Here is a 19,320-nt window from a genome sequence, read left to right as displayed (position 1 = left end):
TGAAGATCCATGCTTGCATGAACAGGTGACTTGTCGTAAGAGGCCACTAACGGGATCGGGTGGTCATTCTTGCTGACTTGATTGATGCATGTCATCGTATCCCAATTGCGTGGATCGATGCTCATGATGTCAACCACTGGATTGTCTGGTCCAGATTGATTATTTACAGACCGCCGTCATATTGCATGAATATTGCTGAGTGCGGCGTTAAAAAACAAACACACACACAAACTTCGACATACATGTTCTCTTTATGTGGTTGTGTGTTTGTTGTTCAGCAGAACTGTGCCAGCAAAACTGTAAATAATTCGATGCAGGAATTTTCTCTTTTGGTCGCAGATTCCGTGTACCAAAACATAACACCAAGAGGGCACGTACATATTTAATCCCAACAGTAATTGTCTTTAAAACAAGCCACGTTAACAATTGTAAGTGGTTTGTGTCATTTTGATAAAAACCTGATCGGAATGCTTTCTTATGATCGTCAGTCTATAATCAACCTCACTCCGAAAACAACGCGTTCCACACCCTGGACTGGACAAAGACTGTAATTAAATAATAAAACGAATGTTTGGATTTTCCTTCAAGAAGACATTTCACATGAGAAGCTTACAGAAGGTCACACAAATTTTCTGGCAAGCATTTATATTAGTTTAAGATGCCCTAAAAAAGCAATAATTTTAGGGAAGATAATTAATAAGAAGATAATCATTTACGAAACTTGATCCAGGTAAAAGAAATCACGACAAAAATCAGACTAAAAAAACAGAAGAAATGTCGAAAAACATTAAAATACGTCTTAAAGGAGGGCTACACTCGGATCAATCAGCAGGCCCTGCAAGTTTGATCGAAGTGTCTCCAGCAGTCAACAATAACTCTGTTTCAATTACACACATAGCGCTGGTTACAATACCCGATCCCAATCGGTCCTCGTGGTGATACAATCGGGACGCCAATACATTATAAAAGACTTACGACAGTCGTAGCGCAAACAAGTTTTGTTGTTGAATGGGCTCTTGACTTGTTATGGGAACTTTCATCTCAGGCTAATTGACAGTCAAAAAAATTTTATTTCCTTGATCAGTTATTGTTACCAGTATATATTTGTCTCAGATGCGTTGTTGAGGGTGGTTTGCTTGGCTCAATTGTCAGTCCCAAGAAGTTTAATCCAAGCCCCTCAAACTGTCTGGTTCCATATTTATTATGTACATAATTTGAATTCACAGTCAATAATCACCCTCATTACAGACACAGCCTCATTTTCGCACATGGCATTGATAGCAATGTTTAGAACTAAACAGAAGACACCCCCATGGCGCATAGTCAGGACTCGATCATTGTTCGAGGTGGATGTTGAGATAGTGCACTTCGTAACACCCGGTGTCTATGTTCTTCAACATCTCTTCGGGGATGCCGTTCATGAAGAGCGTACACTCCTGGTTCGTGCGGACGTGGAACCGTTTGAAGCCGGCGTCGTCGATCGCCTTCAGCGTGTAGAGCCTCTTGAGGAGCTCACCTGCACTGGGATTCATGTCGGTGTTGTACTCCACAAACAGTTGCCGAACCTGGTGGAGCTCTCCGTGCTGGATCATGTACCGGATCTCCTTCCACTCCTTGCCGTTCAAATCCAGCCTCATAATGTCAATAGTCCTCTGAAACAGTGACATTGGCCATGTGTCGCTATTCCGTTTGTTACAGGCACATGTTTTAATTAAGGAATAACTGACGAGTGGGAGCATTTATGTATAGGATAAAACACGTCCGAGGGTTGTTATGATATTTAAAACCCGCATCCCAAGGGGCTTGCCCCGAGGGATTTTTCGAGGGAAAGGGTTTTAAATATTATAATAGCCCAAGGGGAAGTGTTTTATCTAACTTATGAACCGAAAAAGAAACTTTAAACAACATTTATCAACATTTTTATGTTTCGAACATACTTTCCATGAACCTTAGGAAACGGGATAAAAAATATCTGTTGCTGGCGTACGGATCTTAAAAAGAACATTCTGAAAAGGAGGGCGGCTTATCGACGTCTCTGTAACCTAGCGGTACAGTCACTGGGCTACATATATGAAGGTTGCGAGTTCGATCCTCGGGAATATAAAGAAAACATTCTAAGTGCAGTGTTTTATTTTAAGATAAGCAGCGACCACGAGTCGCTTAATTCTTATGTGAGAGATAAATATTATGTACAGCCTCTTTCAGGATGACAGTAAAATGTAAAAGCTTTAAAAATATTTACCTGTATTAAAATAATTTAAATGATTATCTCCATAAATAGAATCCGACCTCGGCAATGTCGCACATTTCAATTTTATTAACAGGGGGATTAAATTTGGTGTTTCCCGCATGTTCTCGTCGAGAATCTGTAACTTTTGCACGTCAATTAAGTAAAGTTGTTTTTTCTTTGTTTTGTTTTTTTGTTTAACGCCTACTCAGCAATATCCAGCTTTATGACGGCGGTCTGGAAATAATCGAGTCTGAACACGACAATCCAGTGATTGACATCATGTGCATCGATCCACGCAATTGGGATACGATGACATGCATCAACCAAGTCAGCGAGCCTGCCCACCCGATCCCGTTAGTCGCTGCTTATGACAGGCATGGGTTGTAAAGACCAATTCTAACCCGGATGAACGCGGGTCCACCCGATCCCGTTATTCGCCTCGTACGACAAACCGAGTCGCCTTTTACAGCAAGTATAGGTTGCTGGAGACCTTTTCTATCACGGATCTTCACGGGTCAATTGTAATTGTAAAACGGTCTGCATGTGCTGCCTTAGAGTTAAAACCTCGAACTTCTTGAAATCTAATATGCGTTCGCAAGTTCTGCCCCTGTACATGAAATCAACGCCAACTTACGACAATGACTTATTCATATATGAGGACGACCGGAAGTGACGTAGGTCGCAGACATTTAACAGGACCACACATGGGTGCCGACTGTCAAAGAATCGGGATTCGAACCTACGATTAACAGATCCTGGCACGGCTGAGTAACAGCAGCCCATTCACGGCTAGGCCACATTTTACCCCAATATATTGAACGAAGTCAAGTTAAGAGGACAGACGGGGCAGGGGTGGCCCGGTCGTCTAAGGCGTCGCGAATCGATGTGCAGAGTTGCGTCCCTTGGGCACGCCAGAAACCTATGATTGTGGGTTCGAATCCCGGTTCGCCCCGATTATGTTTCTTGGTTTGTCAGCACCATACCCGTGCTCGTGTGTTTCACCGAAGTTGTAAATGTCTGAGACCTGCATCACTTCGGGCTTTCCTCCCACATTAAGCTGACACGCCGTGATGTAACTGGAATAATGTTGAAAGCGGCGTTTAACAAAACTCACTCACTTAGAGTACTGACTGACCTCATCGTGATGCAGTGAATGTCTGATCTCCGTCAAGGTCATCACACGGCTGCTTCTACCTAAATTGTTTCCCAGAGCGTAGTCGAAATACTGGACAGACTTGGCCTTGACCTCTTTGTCCTGCTTCATGCTGTGGACATGAGGAAGTTTTACGTAGTGGACGCGCACTTATTTGATTTGGTTTGGTTGGTTTGTTGTTTAACGCCGCACTCAGCAATATTCCAGCTATATGACGGCGGTCTGTAAATAATCGAGTCTGGACCAGACAATCCAGTGATTTATATCATGAGCATCGATCCACTCAATTCGGATCGATGACATGCATCAACCAAGTTAGCGAGCCTGACCACCCGATCCCGTTAGTCGCCTTTTACGACAAGCATAGTCGCCTTTTACGGCAAGCATGAGTTGCTGAAGACCTATTCTACCCCGGAATCTTCACGGGTCGGTACTTATTTGAACAGTGATTCCGTTATATCACGGCATGTCAGCTTGGTGTAGGATTTTGTTTGTTTATTTGTTTTGTTTGTTGATTTGTTTGTTGTTTAACACCGCACTCGGCAATATTCCAGCTATGGGACGGTGGTCTGTAAATAATCGAGTCTGGACCAGACAATCCAGTGATTGACATCATGTGCATCGATCTACTCATTTGGGATCGATGACATGCATCAACCAAGTCAGCGAGCCTGCCCACCCATCCCGTTAGTCGCCTCTTACGACAGGCATGGGTTATGAAAACCAATTATAACCCGGATGAAGGAAATACATGTAATTGTGATTGTATCCAAAAAAATCTTACGTCGGGTCAAAAGAAAACACTTCACAGTTGTACAGCCGTGCTATATCCTGGTCAAATTGGAAGCTTTTACCCCAGTGGGACCTGAAGGAGACAGAACACATAATATGGTGAGGTGAGGTGAAATGGGGTTTAACGTCGCGTCGAAGATTATTGCACTTATATAGCGACGTACATGTCAGTGTGTGTGGTTGCTTGTACTAGTCCGGACTGATGCCGATTTTTAATGCTAGCTCACTGAGATAACATGCCGCAGTTTAATATGAATACCCCACTTAGACACAGTATACTGACTCCGAACCGACCAGTCCTTGTTTAACCCCTTAACGCCGAGCGCCAGACAGGGTTACAACAAGTACCATCTTTTAACGTCTTTTGGTACCAGTCGGCCGGGGATCGAACCCTGGACCTTCCGCTCTCCGGGCGGACGCTCTACCACTAGACCACGATCCATTATAAAATTTAATTAACTACCGCGATAATATTGCGTACCATGCAACATGCATTGAGACGAGGTGGATAGACATTTTATGGTTTCAGTGTGATAAACCAATGAATTGAAAAACACTAAGGCATGAATTACATCACTGGTTGATGATATATATTGATAGTAATGAATTGAACGTAAAAAGACGGGCCTTTCATCAATATACTGTTTGTAAATTGTTTGTGAATTATGGGCCGGATTATCTTCATTTCCCATCTTCCCGAGGCAAGGGAGTTAACTGACTGTAAAAGTCCAGCTTTTACGTGGAAACTCCCTTGTCTTGGGAAGTTGATAATTTCCGAAATAAAAAACGGAACACCCAACCATCCGCCTGTATGTAGTCGTCGCACGACATATCTATATGGAGTATATATAGTCTGTCGCTAGGAAAACGTGCAAACAACATAATCTGAAATAGTTTGGCAGTGAGAAAAGATTTTATACACCTGGAAAACGCCAAGCCAATACCGTAGACACCTGCCGTATTTTGACAGCTGTCAGAAACCCCACAGTTACCTTCATGACAGTTTCAAGGACAAGAACACTGTGTGTTCCTCCTGATGGTCTCAAGAACTGGGTCATTCGTTACAGAGAAGCAATTTCGAAATTTCGAAGTTTTCACTCGTTAAATCGATTATTTCCTCGTTATTTCAAGTTTGTTTCAAAAACTCGAATTTTCAATTATATTCCCGTTACTATTATCATTTTCTCGTAATTTCAACTTTATTAAGAAAACCCGAAATTTCGAGAATATAATTGAAATAACGAGAAAATATTCGAAGTAACGAAAATATTATCGAAGCATCGAGAATAGACTCGAAATAACGAGAGAAATCGAAATAACGAAAAAATAATTGAAATAATGAGAATTTTCGATTGAAAAAAGAAATTATGGTACCAAAGTAGTACCATTAGGGTTTCGTACCTATTTCGAACTCTGTACAGCTAACCTAAATGAGACGTAGAAAAAAACAACCTCTGTTGATACTTGATAGTCCCGGAAATAGAGTATTTAAGATTAAACATAATTACAATATAAGTGAACCCTCGAGAGTTTGGGAACCATCTTAATTTCAGGTCCTAAAAAGGGGATGAGTATGGCTGCTGAAGATGGAGGAGGATGCCAGTTGAATTGGTTGACCATCGTATTAAATATATGTTTTGGGGTCTAAGAGAGACTACGGGTTTAAACATTAAATGTGCCTTCCCGAAAGAGTAAGCTAAACACTGACGCTGCCTTTTAGAACGATTAAATACAAAACGTCAAAGCCAGAGAATAACCAGCCTCGATTATCAGATTCTATTGAGTGTAAAAGGCAAAGATTCAACGTTGACGGTACTTACCCGAAAGAGTAAGCCAAGCAAGGCTTGACGGGTCTGAACCTCTCATCGTCACAAATTTCCCAGCCCTCATCGGCCGGGGGACCCGCCCGCAGCATACGGTCACATGGCAATTCAATGTTGTCCAGGTAACTGAAGTGAAACAGTTCATTGTAAACCACTCGTACTCTGAAACTTATGACATGAAATAAGGTCTCGGGTGCACGGGTGGCCCAGTCATCTAAAGCGTCGCGATTCGCTGTGCAGAGTTGCGACCCTTGGGCACGCCAGAATCCTATGATTGTGGGTTCGAATCGCAGATTCGCGCTGATTATGTTTCTATGTTTGTCAAAACCTATATTCGTGCTCGTAGGTGGATCTGACATCCCGTAATATAACTGGAACCCTGTTCGTTGAAGTGGCGTTAAACCCAACTCACTTACTCACTTATGTAACATAATCCCGATTAATCTGTTGCTCCCGGACGAGGTGTATAAACAGAACAAGCGCACGTGAGTGAATGTTGTTTAACGCCGTACTCAGCAATACTCTAGTTATTGTTTATAGAGTTTATTTCCTCCAAGTTTCAGGCCATAGGCCCATAGAACATACATGATGTAATAAAGTGTATGCATAAATACATGAAAGTAATATAATATATAAATAGTACATCAGTGAATTGTGAGTGTCTCGCGTAATCTGAAAGCGTGATAGATATATTTAGGAAGTTGTGTAATAGTGTATTTACATTTAGAAGACATAAGATTTACAAATTTTTCATATGATGGATTAGTGTGAAAATATGTATCAATAAAATGTAAACGTAGTGTTGAATATGAAGTACAAATAAGAAGGAAATGATATTCATTTTCAATGTAGTTGAAGTCAAATCTTTGACCTTGTGGGCAAAATCTTTTGTTTTCTTCTGTATTGGTATGACGTCCAGTTTCGATCATAAGTTTATGGCAGCTGCATCGGTATCTTGTTAGGGTTTCTTGATAGATCTTCTTGTTTACTGAATGAAGGTACATTTCTATTGTTAATACCGATTTGAAAGTTAAATGTTGTAAGTTTTGATTTTTGATATAGATTTTCAATCCAACGTTGTTGACCACAGTCCACGATACGTTGAATTGTGAAATGAATATTTGTGGATCTCCAACATCTTGAATTATCCAGGCGTAGCCGAATCCATACTTGAAAAGAATGTTTTTTTATATATATGTTGCCCAGGATATATGACCAGCTTCATCTAATTTGTACATCATTAAATACGTTTGCTTCGGTAGACGATCAGTGTTCATAGAGATTAATTTTGTCCAGTATTTAATACATTTACTAATATAATACACATATAATCGTTCCAGTTTCACCAAGAACAGCGTCATTGCTTGCATTATTTGGTAGGTTAAGAATCCGTTTGTAATATTTAGTCTATACCATCTCTATAGTTTCGTAGTATTGGAACCCCCAAACTTCAGAGCCATATCTTAATATTGGTAAAACCATGGATTCGAACATCTTGATTGCAGTAGTGATTGGTAATCCTCCACATAGATAGTTCATTTTATAGATATAATGACATACTTTTTCTGCTCGTTGTGCAAGTGTTGCCGTTGCTTTTGTCCATAGCAATTTAGGAGTGAAAAATAGTCCCAAATATTTATAAGATGAAACAGTCTCTATCTTTTCTTCTCTGTAAGTCCAATTGACTGACTTGTGTGTCTGACCTGTCTGACTAACCTGTGTGACCGATCTGTGTGGCTGACCTGTGTAACTGATCTGTGTGGCTGACCTGTGTGTCTGACCTTTGAAACTGACCTGTGTGACTGACTCGTGTGACTAACCTGTGGTATATCTCCAGGACCTCTGCTTCCTTGAGCTGCTCAAGCTCCTTGACTGGATCAAAGCCCTGGCAAACATAGAGCTTGACATCAACACACGGACAAGCCCTGGCAAACATAGAGCTTGACATCAACACACGGACAAGCCCTGGCAAACATAGAGCTGGGCATCAACACACGGACAAGCCCTGCCAAACATAGAGCTGGGCATCAGCACATGGACAAGCCCTGGCAAACATAGAGCTTGACATCAACACACGGACAAGCCCAGGCAAACATAGAGCTGGGCATCAACACACGGACAAGCCCTGGCAAACATAGAGCTGGGCATCAACACACGGACAAGCCCTGGCAAACATAGAGCTTGACATCAACACACGGACAAGCCCAGGCAAACATAGAGCTGGGCATCAACACACGGACAAGCCCTGGCAAACATAGAGCTGGGCATCAACACATGGACAAGCCCTGGCAAACATAGAGCTTGACATCAACACACGGACAAGCCCTGCCAAACATAGAGCTGGGCATCAACACATGGACAAGCCCTGGCAAACATAGAGCTTGACATCAACACACGGACAAGCCCAGGCAAACACAGAAGTGGGCATCAACACACGGAGAAGCCCTGACAAACATAGAGCTGGACATCAACACACGGACAAGCCCTGGCAAACATTGAGCTGGGCATCAACACACGGACAAGCCCTGGCAAATATTGACCTGGGCATCAACACACGGACAAGCCCTGGCAAACATTGAGCTGGGCATCAACACACGGACAAGCCCAGGCAAACATAGAGCTGGGCATCAACACACGGAGAAGCCCTGGCAAACACAGAAGTGGGCATCAACACACGGACAAGCCCTGGCAAACATAGAGCTGGACATCGACACACGGACAAGCCCTGGCAAACATTGAGCTGGGCATCAACACACGGACAAGCCCTGGCAAACACAGAAGTGGGCATCAACACACGGACAAGCCCTGACAAACACAGAAGTGGGCATCAACACACGGAGAAGCCCTGGCAAACTTTGGGCTGGGCATCAACACACGGAGAAGCCCTGACAAACATAGGGCTGGGCATCAACACACGGACAAGCCCAGGCAAAACTTGGGCTGGGCATCAACACACGGACAAGCCCAGGCAAACACAGAAGTGGGCATCAACACACGGACAAGCCCAGGCAAACACAGAAGTGGGCATCAACACACGGACAAGCCCAGGCAAACACAGAAGTGGGCATCAACACACGGACAAGCCCTGGCAAACTTTGGGCTGGGCATCAACACACGGAGAAGCCCTGACAAACATAGAGCTGGGCATCAACACACGGACAAGCCCAGGCAAACATTGGGCTGGGCATCAACACACGGACAAGCCCAGGCAAACACAGAAGTGGGCATCAACACACGGAGAAGCCCTGACAAACATAGAGCTGGACATCAACACACGGACAAGCCCAGGCAAACATTGGGCTGGGCATCAACACACGGACAAGCCCTGGCAAACATTGAGCTGGGCATCAACACACGGACAAGCCCAGGCAAACACAGAAGTGGGCATCAACACACGGAGAAGCCCTGACAAACATAGAGCTGGGCATCAACACACGGACGAGCCCTGGCAAACATTGAGCTGGGCATCAACACATGGACAAGCCCTGGCAAACATAGAGCTGGGCATCAACACACGGAGAAGCCCTGGCAAACATTGGGCTGGGTATCAACACACGGAGAAGCCCTGGCAAACATAGAGCTTGACATCAACACACGGACAAGCCCTGACAAACATAGAGCTGGGCATCAACACACGGACAAGCCCTGGCAAACATTGAGCTGGGCATCAACACACGGACAAGCCCTGGCAAACATAGAGCTGGGCATCAATACACGGACAAGCCCTGGCAAACATTGAGCTGGGCATCAACACACGGACAAGCCCTGGCAAACATTGAGCTGGGCATCAACACACGGACAAGCCCTGGCAAACATTGAGCTGGGCATCAACACACGGACAAGCCCTGGCAAACATTGAGCTGGGCATCAACACACGGACAAGCCCAGGCAAACATAGAGCTGGGCATCAACACACGGAGAAGCCCTGGCAAACACAGAAGTGGGCATCAACACACGGACAAGCCCTGGCAAACATAGAGCTGGACATCGACACACGGACAAGCCCTGGCAAACATTGAGCTGGGCATCAACACACGGACAAGCCCTGGCAAACACAGAAGTGGGCATCAACACACGGACAAGCCCTGACAAACACAGAAGTGGGCATCAACACACGGAGAAGCCCTGGCAAACTTTGGGCTGGGCATCAACACACGGAGAAGCCCTGACAAACATAGAGCTGGGCATCAACACACGGACAAGCCCAGGCAAAACTTGGGCTGGGCATCAACACACGGACAAGCCCAGGCAAACACAGAAGTGGGCATCAACACACGGACAAGCCCAGGCAAACACAGAAGTTGGCATCAACACACGGACAAGCCCAGGCAAACACAGAAGTGGGCATCAACACACGGACAAGCCCTGGCAAACTTTGGGCTGGGCATCAACACACGGAGAAGCCCTGACAAACATAGAGCTGGGCATCAACACACGGACAAGCCCAGGCAAACATTGGGCTGGGCATCAACACACGGACAAGCCCAGGCAAACACAGAAGTGGGCATCAACACACGGAGAAGCCCTGACAAACATAGAGCTGGACATCAACACACGGACAAGCCCAGGCAAACATTGGGCTGGGCATCAACACACGGACAAGCCCTGGCAAACATTGAGCTGGGCATCAACACACGGACAAGCCCAGGCAAACACAGAAGTGGGCATCAACACACGGAGAAGCCCTGACAAACATAGAGCTGGGCATCAACACACGGACGAGCCCTGGCAAACATTGAGCTGGGCATCAACACATGGACAAGCCCTGGCAAACATAGAGCTGGGCATCAACACACGGAGAAGCCCTGGCAAACATTGGGCTGGGTATCAACACACGGAGAAGCCCTGGCAAACATAGAGCTTGACATCAACACACGGAGAAGCCCTGACAAACATAGAGCTGGGCATCAACACACGGACAAGCCCTGGCAAACATTGAGCTGGGCATCAACACACGGACAAGCCCAGGCAAACATAGAGCTGGGCATCAATACACGGACAAGCCCTGGCAAACATTGAGCTGGGCATCAACACACGGACAAGCCCTGGCAAACATTGAGCTGGGCATCAACACACGGAGAAGCCCAGGCAAACATTGGGCTGGGCATCAACACACGGAGAAGCCCTGACAAACATAGAGCTGGACATCAACACACGGACAAGCCCAGGCAAACATTGAGCTGGGCATCAACACACGGACAAGCCCTGGCAAACATTGAGCTGGGCATCAACACACGGACAAGCCCAGGCAAACATTGGGCTGGGCATCAACACACGGACAAGCCCAGGCAAACATTGGGCTGGGCATCAACAAACGGAGAAGCCCTGACAAACATAGAGCTGGGCATCAACACACGGACAAGCCCAGGCAAACATTGAGCTGGGCATCAACACACGGACAAGCCCTGACAAACATAGAGCTGGGCATCAACACACGGACAAGCCCTGGCAAACATTGAGCTGGGCATCAACACACGGACAAGCCCAGGCAAACATAGAGCTGGGCATCAACACACGGACAAGCCCAGGCAAACATAGAGCTGGGCTTCAACACACGGACAAGCCCTGGCAAACATTGAGCTGGGCATCAATACACGGACAAGCCCTGGCAAACATTGGGATTGGTATGAGAGAGAGAGAGAGAGAGAGAGAGAGAGAGAGAGAGAGAGAGAGAGAGAGAGAGAGAGATATCGACCATGAGTACTAGTATGTCACTTATTTCATGCGTCCATATGCTAAAATTATTTTTCTATCAGTACTATTGAATCGACGCAAATCATTAGTCATTTCAAGCCAATCCCTTAGCTTCAAGCGCACAAGTCAACAGGAAACACTATTTAACCTTTAAATCATGTCTGAAGACGTACAAATCTAAATATGGCCTATCACTTCTTGTAAAAAGAATTCACTGTGATCAGTCATAGCAACGAGAAATGGCTTCCGTCAAATTTTGTGACCTTTTGACCTCTGGTGACCTACGTCATACACTACTGATTAGCTATATTACATACCAACATGTAGTGCATCAGGTTACCAACATTTTGAGTAGCCATACTTCACCATATGACTATTGCTTGTAAAGTTATTCCACTTTCTGGTTTTCCCTACCCTGAAATCTAGTCCCGTGGATTCGACTCAGGGGTCCCCCTTTATGTGGGGATTACTACCACTAAGCTGTGAGTCCCGGATTGCTTTCAAATTTCTTTTTCATCTATGGATATATGACTTTCAAAAAATCATACTGAGATTTTGCCACCCCAGGTGGTACCGTTTTTTTAAATTTTGGGGTCTGGCTCATGGACTATCATTCCCAGAAGGAGAAATATGCTCAAGACTGTTGGCAATTTAAGAGGCAGGAACAAGGTATCCTTGAGATGTTGTCAAGCTACAACTCCCACGACAGTCAGCTTATGTGGAAAATCAACAACCTCGACTACAACAACTACCATCTCGTACACTTTCTGTTTGGCTAAATATCTCAGAATACATTTATCACCAGAGGCGAAACTACCATTGCAGCAGAAAAGGAATCGCTTATACCTAAAAAAAATAAATAATAATAATAATATAACCTCAATATACCATCTATGCAGTAAATTATTAATTCAAATTCTACACATTCAAATATGATATTTATTGTCTAACTTGAAAATTCGAATAATCCAGTAACAAGTGAGCAACGGATTCAGACTGATTGCAAGATGGACAAACCTTGTCATAGTGCCTCTTATGACCGAGTCTGAGGCGTGAGACGGCAATTTCAACTTTCCTTTCATTTGAGTATGAGTTTGGCTTTTTGTGGATCTTGGGTTGCATTTTATATAGCCATCTGCCGATCTTACCTGCGTCCCACTGGGCTCGCCATCCTTGGACTATGGAGGCTTTGATTTTGCTTTTATCTCTAGTTAACTAAAGGGAATAGGCTGTATCTCCGCTTTGTCTTGGGTTCTCGTACTCATAGCCCAGATGTCTTTAGTGAGGGATTTTTTCCGAGCTAGGGCTTCATCTCGAGTGTTTTTGTCCTGCAATATCTTTTTCACCAAAGGGTTTGATGTTCGTCCCCAGAACGTTAATATTCCCTGCTCACTTCTTAGTTTCAATGTGAGTTCTCCCATTTCTATGTGTAGTGCTTCAAGTGAGGTGCCTGTTGCTGCACCTGTGTCCAGCATTAGGGCATTGCATTGTATTCTGTCTAGGTGGCTCAAGACAGTATATGATGCTGAATGAAAGGCCTCACAACCACAGTCTATTTTTGATCCGATAAGTGATTTGTAGAGGTCCAGCTGAGAGTCCCTTGATGTGCCCCAAGATCTGCCTGAAATTGCCCATTGTACGTTCGGGTCTTTTTGACATCTGTTTTCCACATATTCTATATGTTTGCGCCAAGTGAGGTGTTGATGAAGGATCAACCGAAGAAATATTGTGGATTTTCAAATTTGATTGGTTTGCCTTTTATGGAGACACGGGGTATCATGGCACCTTTCCCCCTGCGTTTGAATAGAACTCCCACAGTTGTTTTTTTAATTTGAGAGGGTAAATCCCCATTTATTGCACCATTGATCTCCGTCCAGGGCTGACTGGAGGTTTTTTTCGGATTCGTGAAATATCTCTCTGCTTTACCCATATCTCTCTGTCATCAGCGAATTTTGGGTAGGAGACTTGACATGATGAAAAAAGATCATTGATCATGAAATTAAACAGGGTTGGGCTTATCATGCTGCCTTGTGGCGTGCCACTGTCCAGTGCCATAGGATCAGATTGATTGTTCCCTAGTTTTACTGATAGCGACCTGTCTTGCAGGAAGCTGTCTATGAAGTTTTGCCATGTTCCCTTCTACTCCATTTTGTGCTAGTTTTGTGAGGAGTCCGTCATGCCATACCATCTCGAAGGCTTTGCTGAAGTCCAGAACTACGGTGGCTAGGTATTGTCTGTTTAATTGAGCTTTCTTTATCTCATGTTCCAGTCTTAAAATATGATCCAGACATGAGTGTCCCTTCCTGAAGCTGCTTTGGTCAGGTTGGATGTGGTTGCCAGTTCCATGGCTTCCATAGCTTTGCACATGTTTCAGGTGAGTGAGATCGGTCGATAAGAGTTTGGTAAGACTTCGTCTTTCCCTTGCTTTAGAAGCTAGATAACTGCAGCATTTTCCATGCTTTTTTCGGACTTCTTCTTTCGACCATATCGTGTTATACAACTCAGTGAGTAAGCTTTTGGTTTGATCAGATAGGTTTTTTGTAATATCTCGTAGCTGGTTGTGTCAAGACCAGGTGCTGTGCCTTTTCTATGTTGTATCGCATCAAACTCTGTCACAGTAAATGGCATAGTGTATAAAAGATGCTTGCTTTGCGGCTGTTTTGATATCTTAAGCATAAGCTTTTTTTCCTGTTTGAATTCTTTGCTGCAATTTGTGTTGCTGCTGACAGATGAGAAGTTCACGGCGAGAATGTTGGCCTTTTCTTTGACTATATGGGCGTTGGTTAACTTGGGTATTTTTGAAGGTTTACGCTTACCCCTGATTGCGTGTACTTTGCTTCAGACTGTTTTAGCATTTGTTCTTTCATTTAGAGATTTGCAGAAGGTCTGCCATAAATCGTTTTTAGAATCGTCTATGAGCTGTCTTACTTTTGTCCTGGCTGCTCGGACTTGGGCAAAGGCTGATTTATCCCTTTTTTACCTATCTAGGGCTTTCTTTCTCACTCTCCTGGATTTTGCTATTTCCCTGTTCCACCATGGTACCAGAGTTCTGTCAGTTTTGTTGTCTTTTTTCGGAATTAATTTTTCAGCAGCGGTTATAATAGCGGAGGTGAGATTTTGGCAAAAAAGATCAAGATTATCCGAGGCAATTACTGAGGATTTGATGATATACATTCCTTCCAGAATTTAGGTTAATCAGCCTTTGCATAGTCCAACATGGGCCTTCGCATAGTTCTTCTAATTGTGGTGGGCTATCTATGAAGGTGAATATAGGAAGGTGATCGCATGCCCTAGTGTCATCATGAACTTGCTATTGGCAACGTGAGGCAAGGTTGTTGGTGGCAATTGTGAGGTCAATTGAACTCCACATGCTGTGGACTTGGTCATAACATGTGTAACTACTGTTGTTTAGAGTTATGAGATTGTCGTCCTCAATTCATTTCTCTACCATTTTGCCGTATTTGCATGAATCATACCTGTCTTCCCAGAGAGGACTGTGGACATTAAAGTCACGGAGGATAAAGATTTTGCCAAGGGTTTTATGCGAAACATGATGAGGACCTTTCAGAAAGCAACCTCTCTTGGTCACTCGTTATATCTTGGTGAGTTGAATAGTGTGTTTTCTAACATAGGGAAACTACGAATAGCAAACTTGCTACTAAACCAATACGGCAGAATCGGGTACCAAACTAAAGCGCTCAATATAAGCAATCCATCGCTACTTTAAAGACGTACAACCAGATATGTACTATTATTGAGGTGGCAAGAATAACCACACATACATAAGAAATATCTACCAGTACTAGATAATGGCGCTACTGCATGAAAATTAAAACAAATACATTTGTCATACATAAATAAGGTGGCAAGCATACATAAGATAACATATATAAAATCAATACATGATAAAAGGATGTGCTTAAGCCGTTAGAGAATAAGGTTTACGGGTCTGTAACAATGAGTGAGTGAGTATGCTTTTACGCCGTTTTAAGCAATATTCCAGCAATATCACGGCGGGGGACACACGAAATGGGCCTCACACTTTGTACCCATGTTCGGAATCGAACTCGGGTCTTCGGCGTGACGAGGGACCGCTTTAACCACTAGGCTACCCGACCGCACCCAGTAACATTTAATGTAAAGACACTTGACAACGACGAAGGCCGGACTTTGCCGAATGGTGACGGGAGCCGGACAATGAAGGAACAGGGAAGCGGTGCGGTCACTAGACCGTGACTAGACTTGTTTTACTTCCCAGTGACAGGTATGTACATGGATAGACAGAGCAAAAAGTGGTGTGAGCATATTGTGTTGTGTTTTGTATATATTTTATTTTTATTTAAGGATTGGCTGTGTATTCTTTTCGGTTCATTGAGAGATTAATCGAAAAACCGATGTGCAAACTGTATGAATCCGAGTATAATTAAATTCGACAACGTAAAATATGTTTTATCTGCAATAGTTTAACCAAAAACAAGTTGTATATATAAATAATGACAAAAATGACGAGATCACATTCCAGGTGTAGGAATACATACTGTGGCGTGACATGAATCAGGTAATCGTTTAATTTATGCACATAACTTGACACGCCTACACAGTCAGTAGCCAATCATAATAATGCCACGTATTTACAACCCTGTACAATACCACGTGGACAGGCGTATCAGGTGATATTGATTCCATGTTAAGTGTAAATAAAATGCAGTGGAATCGAACTGTGTGTATCGGTCACAAAGGTGGCAAATGGTGCCGTGGTGGATGTTGATGTGGCGTGCAACAGAAGACTGCGATTCCCCTCTTTGGATACGTCCTGTGGCGATGTTCCTATCGGCAGCGCTGAGTCTCGGCATTTTCGAACTTGAAAAATGTTGACAATTGAATGATAAATTATTGGCTTATGCTTGCATTTTTATAGCCATTACCACGAGTTACGAATGCCATAACTTGCACGTGCATTTTGCTTTACTGTTTTCCTCCATGACATTTTGGAACAAGTGTGAAAACAATGCCGCTTAAGACATTGTAAATCGACAATGGCTGCGTTTTGACGCACCGTTTGCCGAATATCAGGCCACAAAATATCTCCAATTTATACACCGGATTTTTTGCGCAGTCAGGTTCAATGAACTACATACTAACTGTGCGTTTCTTTTTTTGAAGAGTGTATTTGTTTGTGTGTTTCGCATCTCCGACCTCTACCAACAAGAGAACCGGCGGATGAAAAAATACAAATAAATAAAAAAGTATAAAAATTGTTTTGCGCTAATTATGTAATCTATTTTAATGAAATTGATAGTTTAGAACACTTGATAATAGTTCGCAATGCAAGGAGTATATTTTTATTCAATCGGGAAGACAATTCAGAGCTGGCGAAGGGAAACAGAAAAAAATGTACAGCAACTCGTTGTAATAAGATTGTTTTCTGGGCAGGTGTTTATATCCATTGTTTATGTCGACGCGTCGGTTCATATCTATTTCACGGGCCGCTTCACGTACAATTTTGAAGAGTTTATCAGTGATTTGACTGCGGGGCATCGATCAGCTGGGATGGACTAAATGAGACTCGGCGGAAGGTTACCCTTCTCAACTTATTTGTGTGCTACACGGAGACGTGCATATACGCTGCTCTAAATCTGGAAATAAGGCATCGTCACTAACGAAACACTCAACACGATTTCGGACTATAAATTAGAATTGATCCTGTTTATATCTTGAAATATACTGCTCAAAAGAAGTGGGAGGACATATTAACTGTAGTACAATGAACAAATCGGGCGTTCCCTAAATTTCTCTCAGTAGAATATGTTTCTGACGCCCCCTCGACTTTTATCCTTGGTTACAGACGGCCTCCGTGGTCTAGTGGTAGAGCGTCCGCCCGGAGAGCGGAAGGTCCGGGGTTCAATCCCCGCCCGCGTCATACCAAAAGACGTTAAAAGATGGTACTTGTTGTTACCCTGTCTGGCGCTCGGCATTAAGGGGCTAAAACAAGGACTGGTCGGCTCGGAGTCAGTATACTGTGTCTGGGTGGGGTATTCCTGTTAAACTGCGGCATGGTATCTCAGTGAGCTAGCACTATAAATCGGTATCAGTCCGGACTAGTACAAGCAGCCACACACACACACACACACACACACGTGCATGCACGTCGCTATATAAGTGCAATAATCTTGGACGCGACGTTAAACCCCATTTCACCTCACCTCACCTCCTTGGTTACAAAGCACCAAACTTCATTCCAGGGCGTGACACACTCAGAGTTTATGGAGGGTGCTAAGAGTAGATACAGCGAATTTCAAATTGTAACAAAACAAAGATAAGAGAGGTGTAAGGTTGAATCTAGCCTTGCTCCATCGCTGTACTGAATGTACTATAAACAAAGGGTATTATATAAAACTAAACAATTACATTAATATATATATAGTATACTTTATAGTTTATATAAAGTAGGAATATCCAAACTGGTGCGAACGTGCGAACGCATATTAGATTTTAAAAAGTTCGAGGTTTAAAAACAACTGAACTCTTAGGCAGCACATGCAGACCGTGTAACTGTAACAATTGACCCGTGAAGATCCGGGGTAAAATAGGTATTCAGCAACCCATGCTTGCCGTAAAAGGCGACTATGCTTGTCGTAAGGGGCGACTAACAGGATCGGGTGGTCAGGCTCGCTGACTTGGTTGATGCATGTCATCCTATTCTAGTTGCGTAGATCGATGCTCATGATGTCAATCATCTGGTGAAGTGCATCAAATCACGTGAGATACTTGATTACATACATGAAAAGATTTGGAAAATATCGACGCCCAGTTGATGGTACACATTCTCTGCTAATCCTGCAAGCGATCGAAATCTGCACGGCAGTCGCCATGTTGCTTATCGACCGGATGTCGATTTCGTTACGCGTTTTTGATTGGATGAAGCATAGACACGTTAGTCCAGCCAAAATATAACTCCATGTTGTGCAGTAGTCTGTTATCCATTATGCAAATGATGATGACGTCAACAATGACCGAAAATATCGATACAAAATATCGATATTGAAGCACGATTTGTATGTGACACTTTCATCGGTTAAGTCACGTAATAATACATCGTTATTCCAACCAATCGTTACAGCCCTATTTCAAACCTTGTTCTACTCACGTGGGATGGATTCAGAACAGTTCTGTTGAACCAATACAGCAGCCAGATCACTGCAGCCGCCACGCCAATGAAAGACCAAAATTTCATTCCCATGATGGTCCTATGGAGCGAGCTGAACAAGCCCGCCATCGAGGATGCCTTGCGTTCTATGCCAGTCATGTCTTACTGTTTACAAAATCCACAATCTCCTTGAGTCCTGGGTGCTGTTATCCGAGTTAGCTCCGCCGAGAACAGAACAGCAGTCTTCTAGCAGAACAATGCTTTTTCCGCCTTACGAGACGATGTTAATGTTTTGTGCGTGTGTCCTTTCACCATTGGCTGGTAACTCACCAGTTGAGTATAAACTGGCGTTTTACCTCTGGGCCTTTACAACGCGTACTCCTACTAACATCCACATCAGTGGATTATTTAGATGGTCGGGTGATAGTTTATAGAACGCCGGAAGACCTAGCTATATGCCAACTGGTTCACCGACATTGTG

The 19,320-nt window shown here is 43.8% G+C and overlaps 1 protein-coding gene across 1 annotated transcript; it reads right to left on the bottom strand.

Annotated features, from left to right (window-relative positions):
- Positions 1-369: 369 nt before the first annotated feature.
- On the bottom strand, positions 370-19,118 carry LOC124122370. Its single transcript, XM_048389472.1, has 6 exons — positions 18,840-19,118; positions 7,819-7,883; positions 5,996-6,124; positions 4,168-4,248; positions 3,366-3,495; positions 370-1,652 (listed from the first exon to the last, which is right to left on the bottom strand). The coding sequence occupies exons 1-6, from the start codon at positions 18,996-18,998 to the stop codon at positions 1,335-1,337; spliced, it is 882 nt and encodes a 293-aa protein (XP_048245429.1). The 5' UTR covers positions 18,999-19,118; the 3' UTR covers positions 370-1,334.
- Between the last annotated feature and the right edge of the window lie 202 nt (positions 19,119-19,320).

This window comes from Haliotis rufescens, unplaced genomic scaffold, assembly GCF_023055435.1.
Source record: "Haliotis rufescens isolate VD_foot unplaced genomic scaffold, xgHalRufe1.0.p SCAF_8, whole genome shotgun sequence".
Taxonomy (NCBI): Eukaryota; Metazoa; Mollusca; class Gastropoda; order Lepetellida; family Haliotidae; genus Haliotis; species Haliotis rufescens.
Note: the sequence above shows the minus strand (reverse complement) of the source record. Positions and strands in the feature narration are given on the sequence as shown.

Excerpts from the sequence above, each read along its gene's own strand:
- LOC124122370 (XM_048389472.1), bottom strand. The coding sequence starts at position 18,998 with ATGACTGGCATAGAACGCAAGGCATCCTCGATGGCGGGCTTGTTCAGC. Across the intron at positions 6,125-7,818 it reads GTCCTGGAGATATACCACAG|TTACCTGGACAACATTGAAT; the intron begins GTTAGTCACACG and ends GTTTCACTTCAG. Across the intron at positions 4,249-5,995 it reads TGCTTGGCTTACTCTTTCGG|GTCCCACTGGGGTAAAAGCT; the intron begins GTAAGTACCGTC and ends TGTCTCCTTCAG.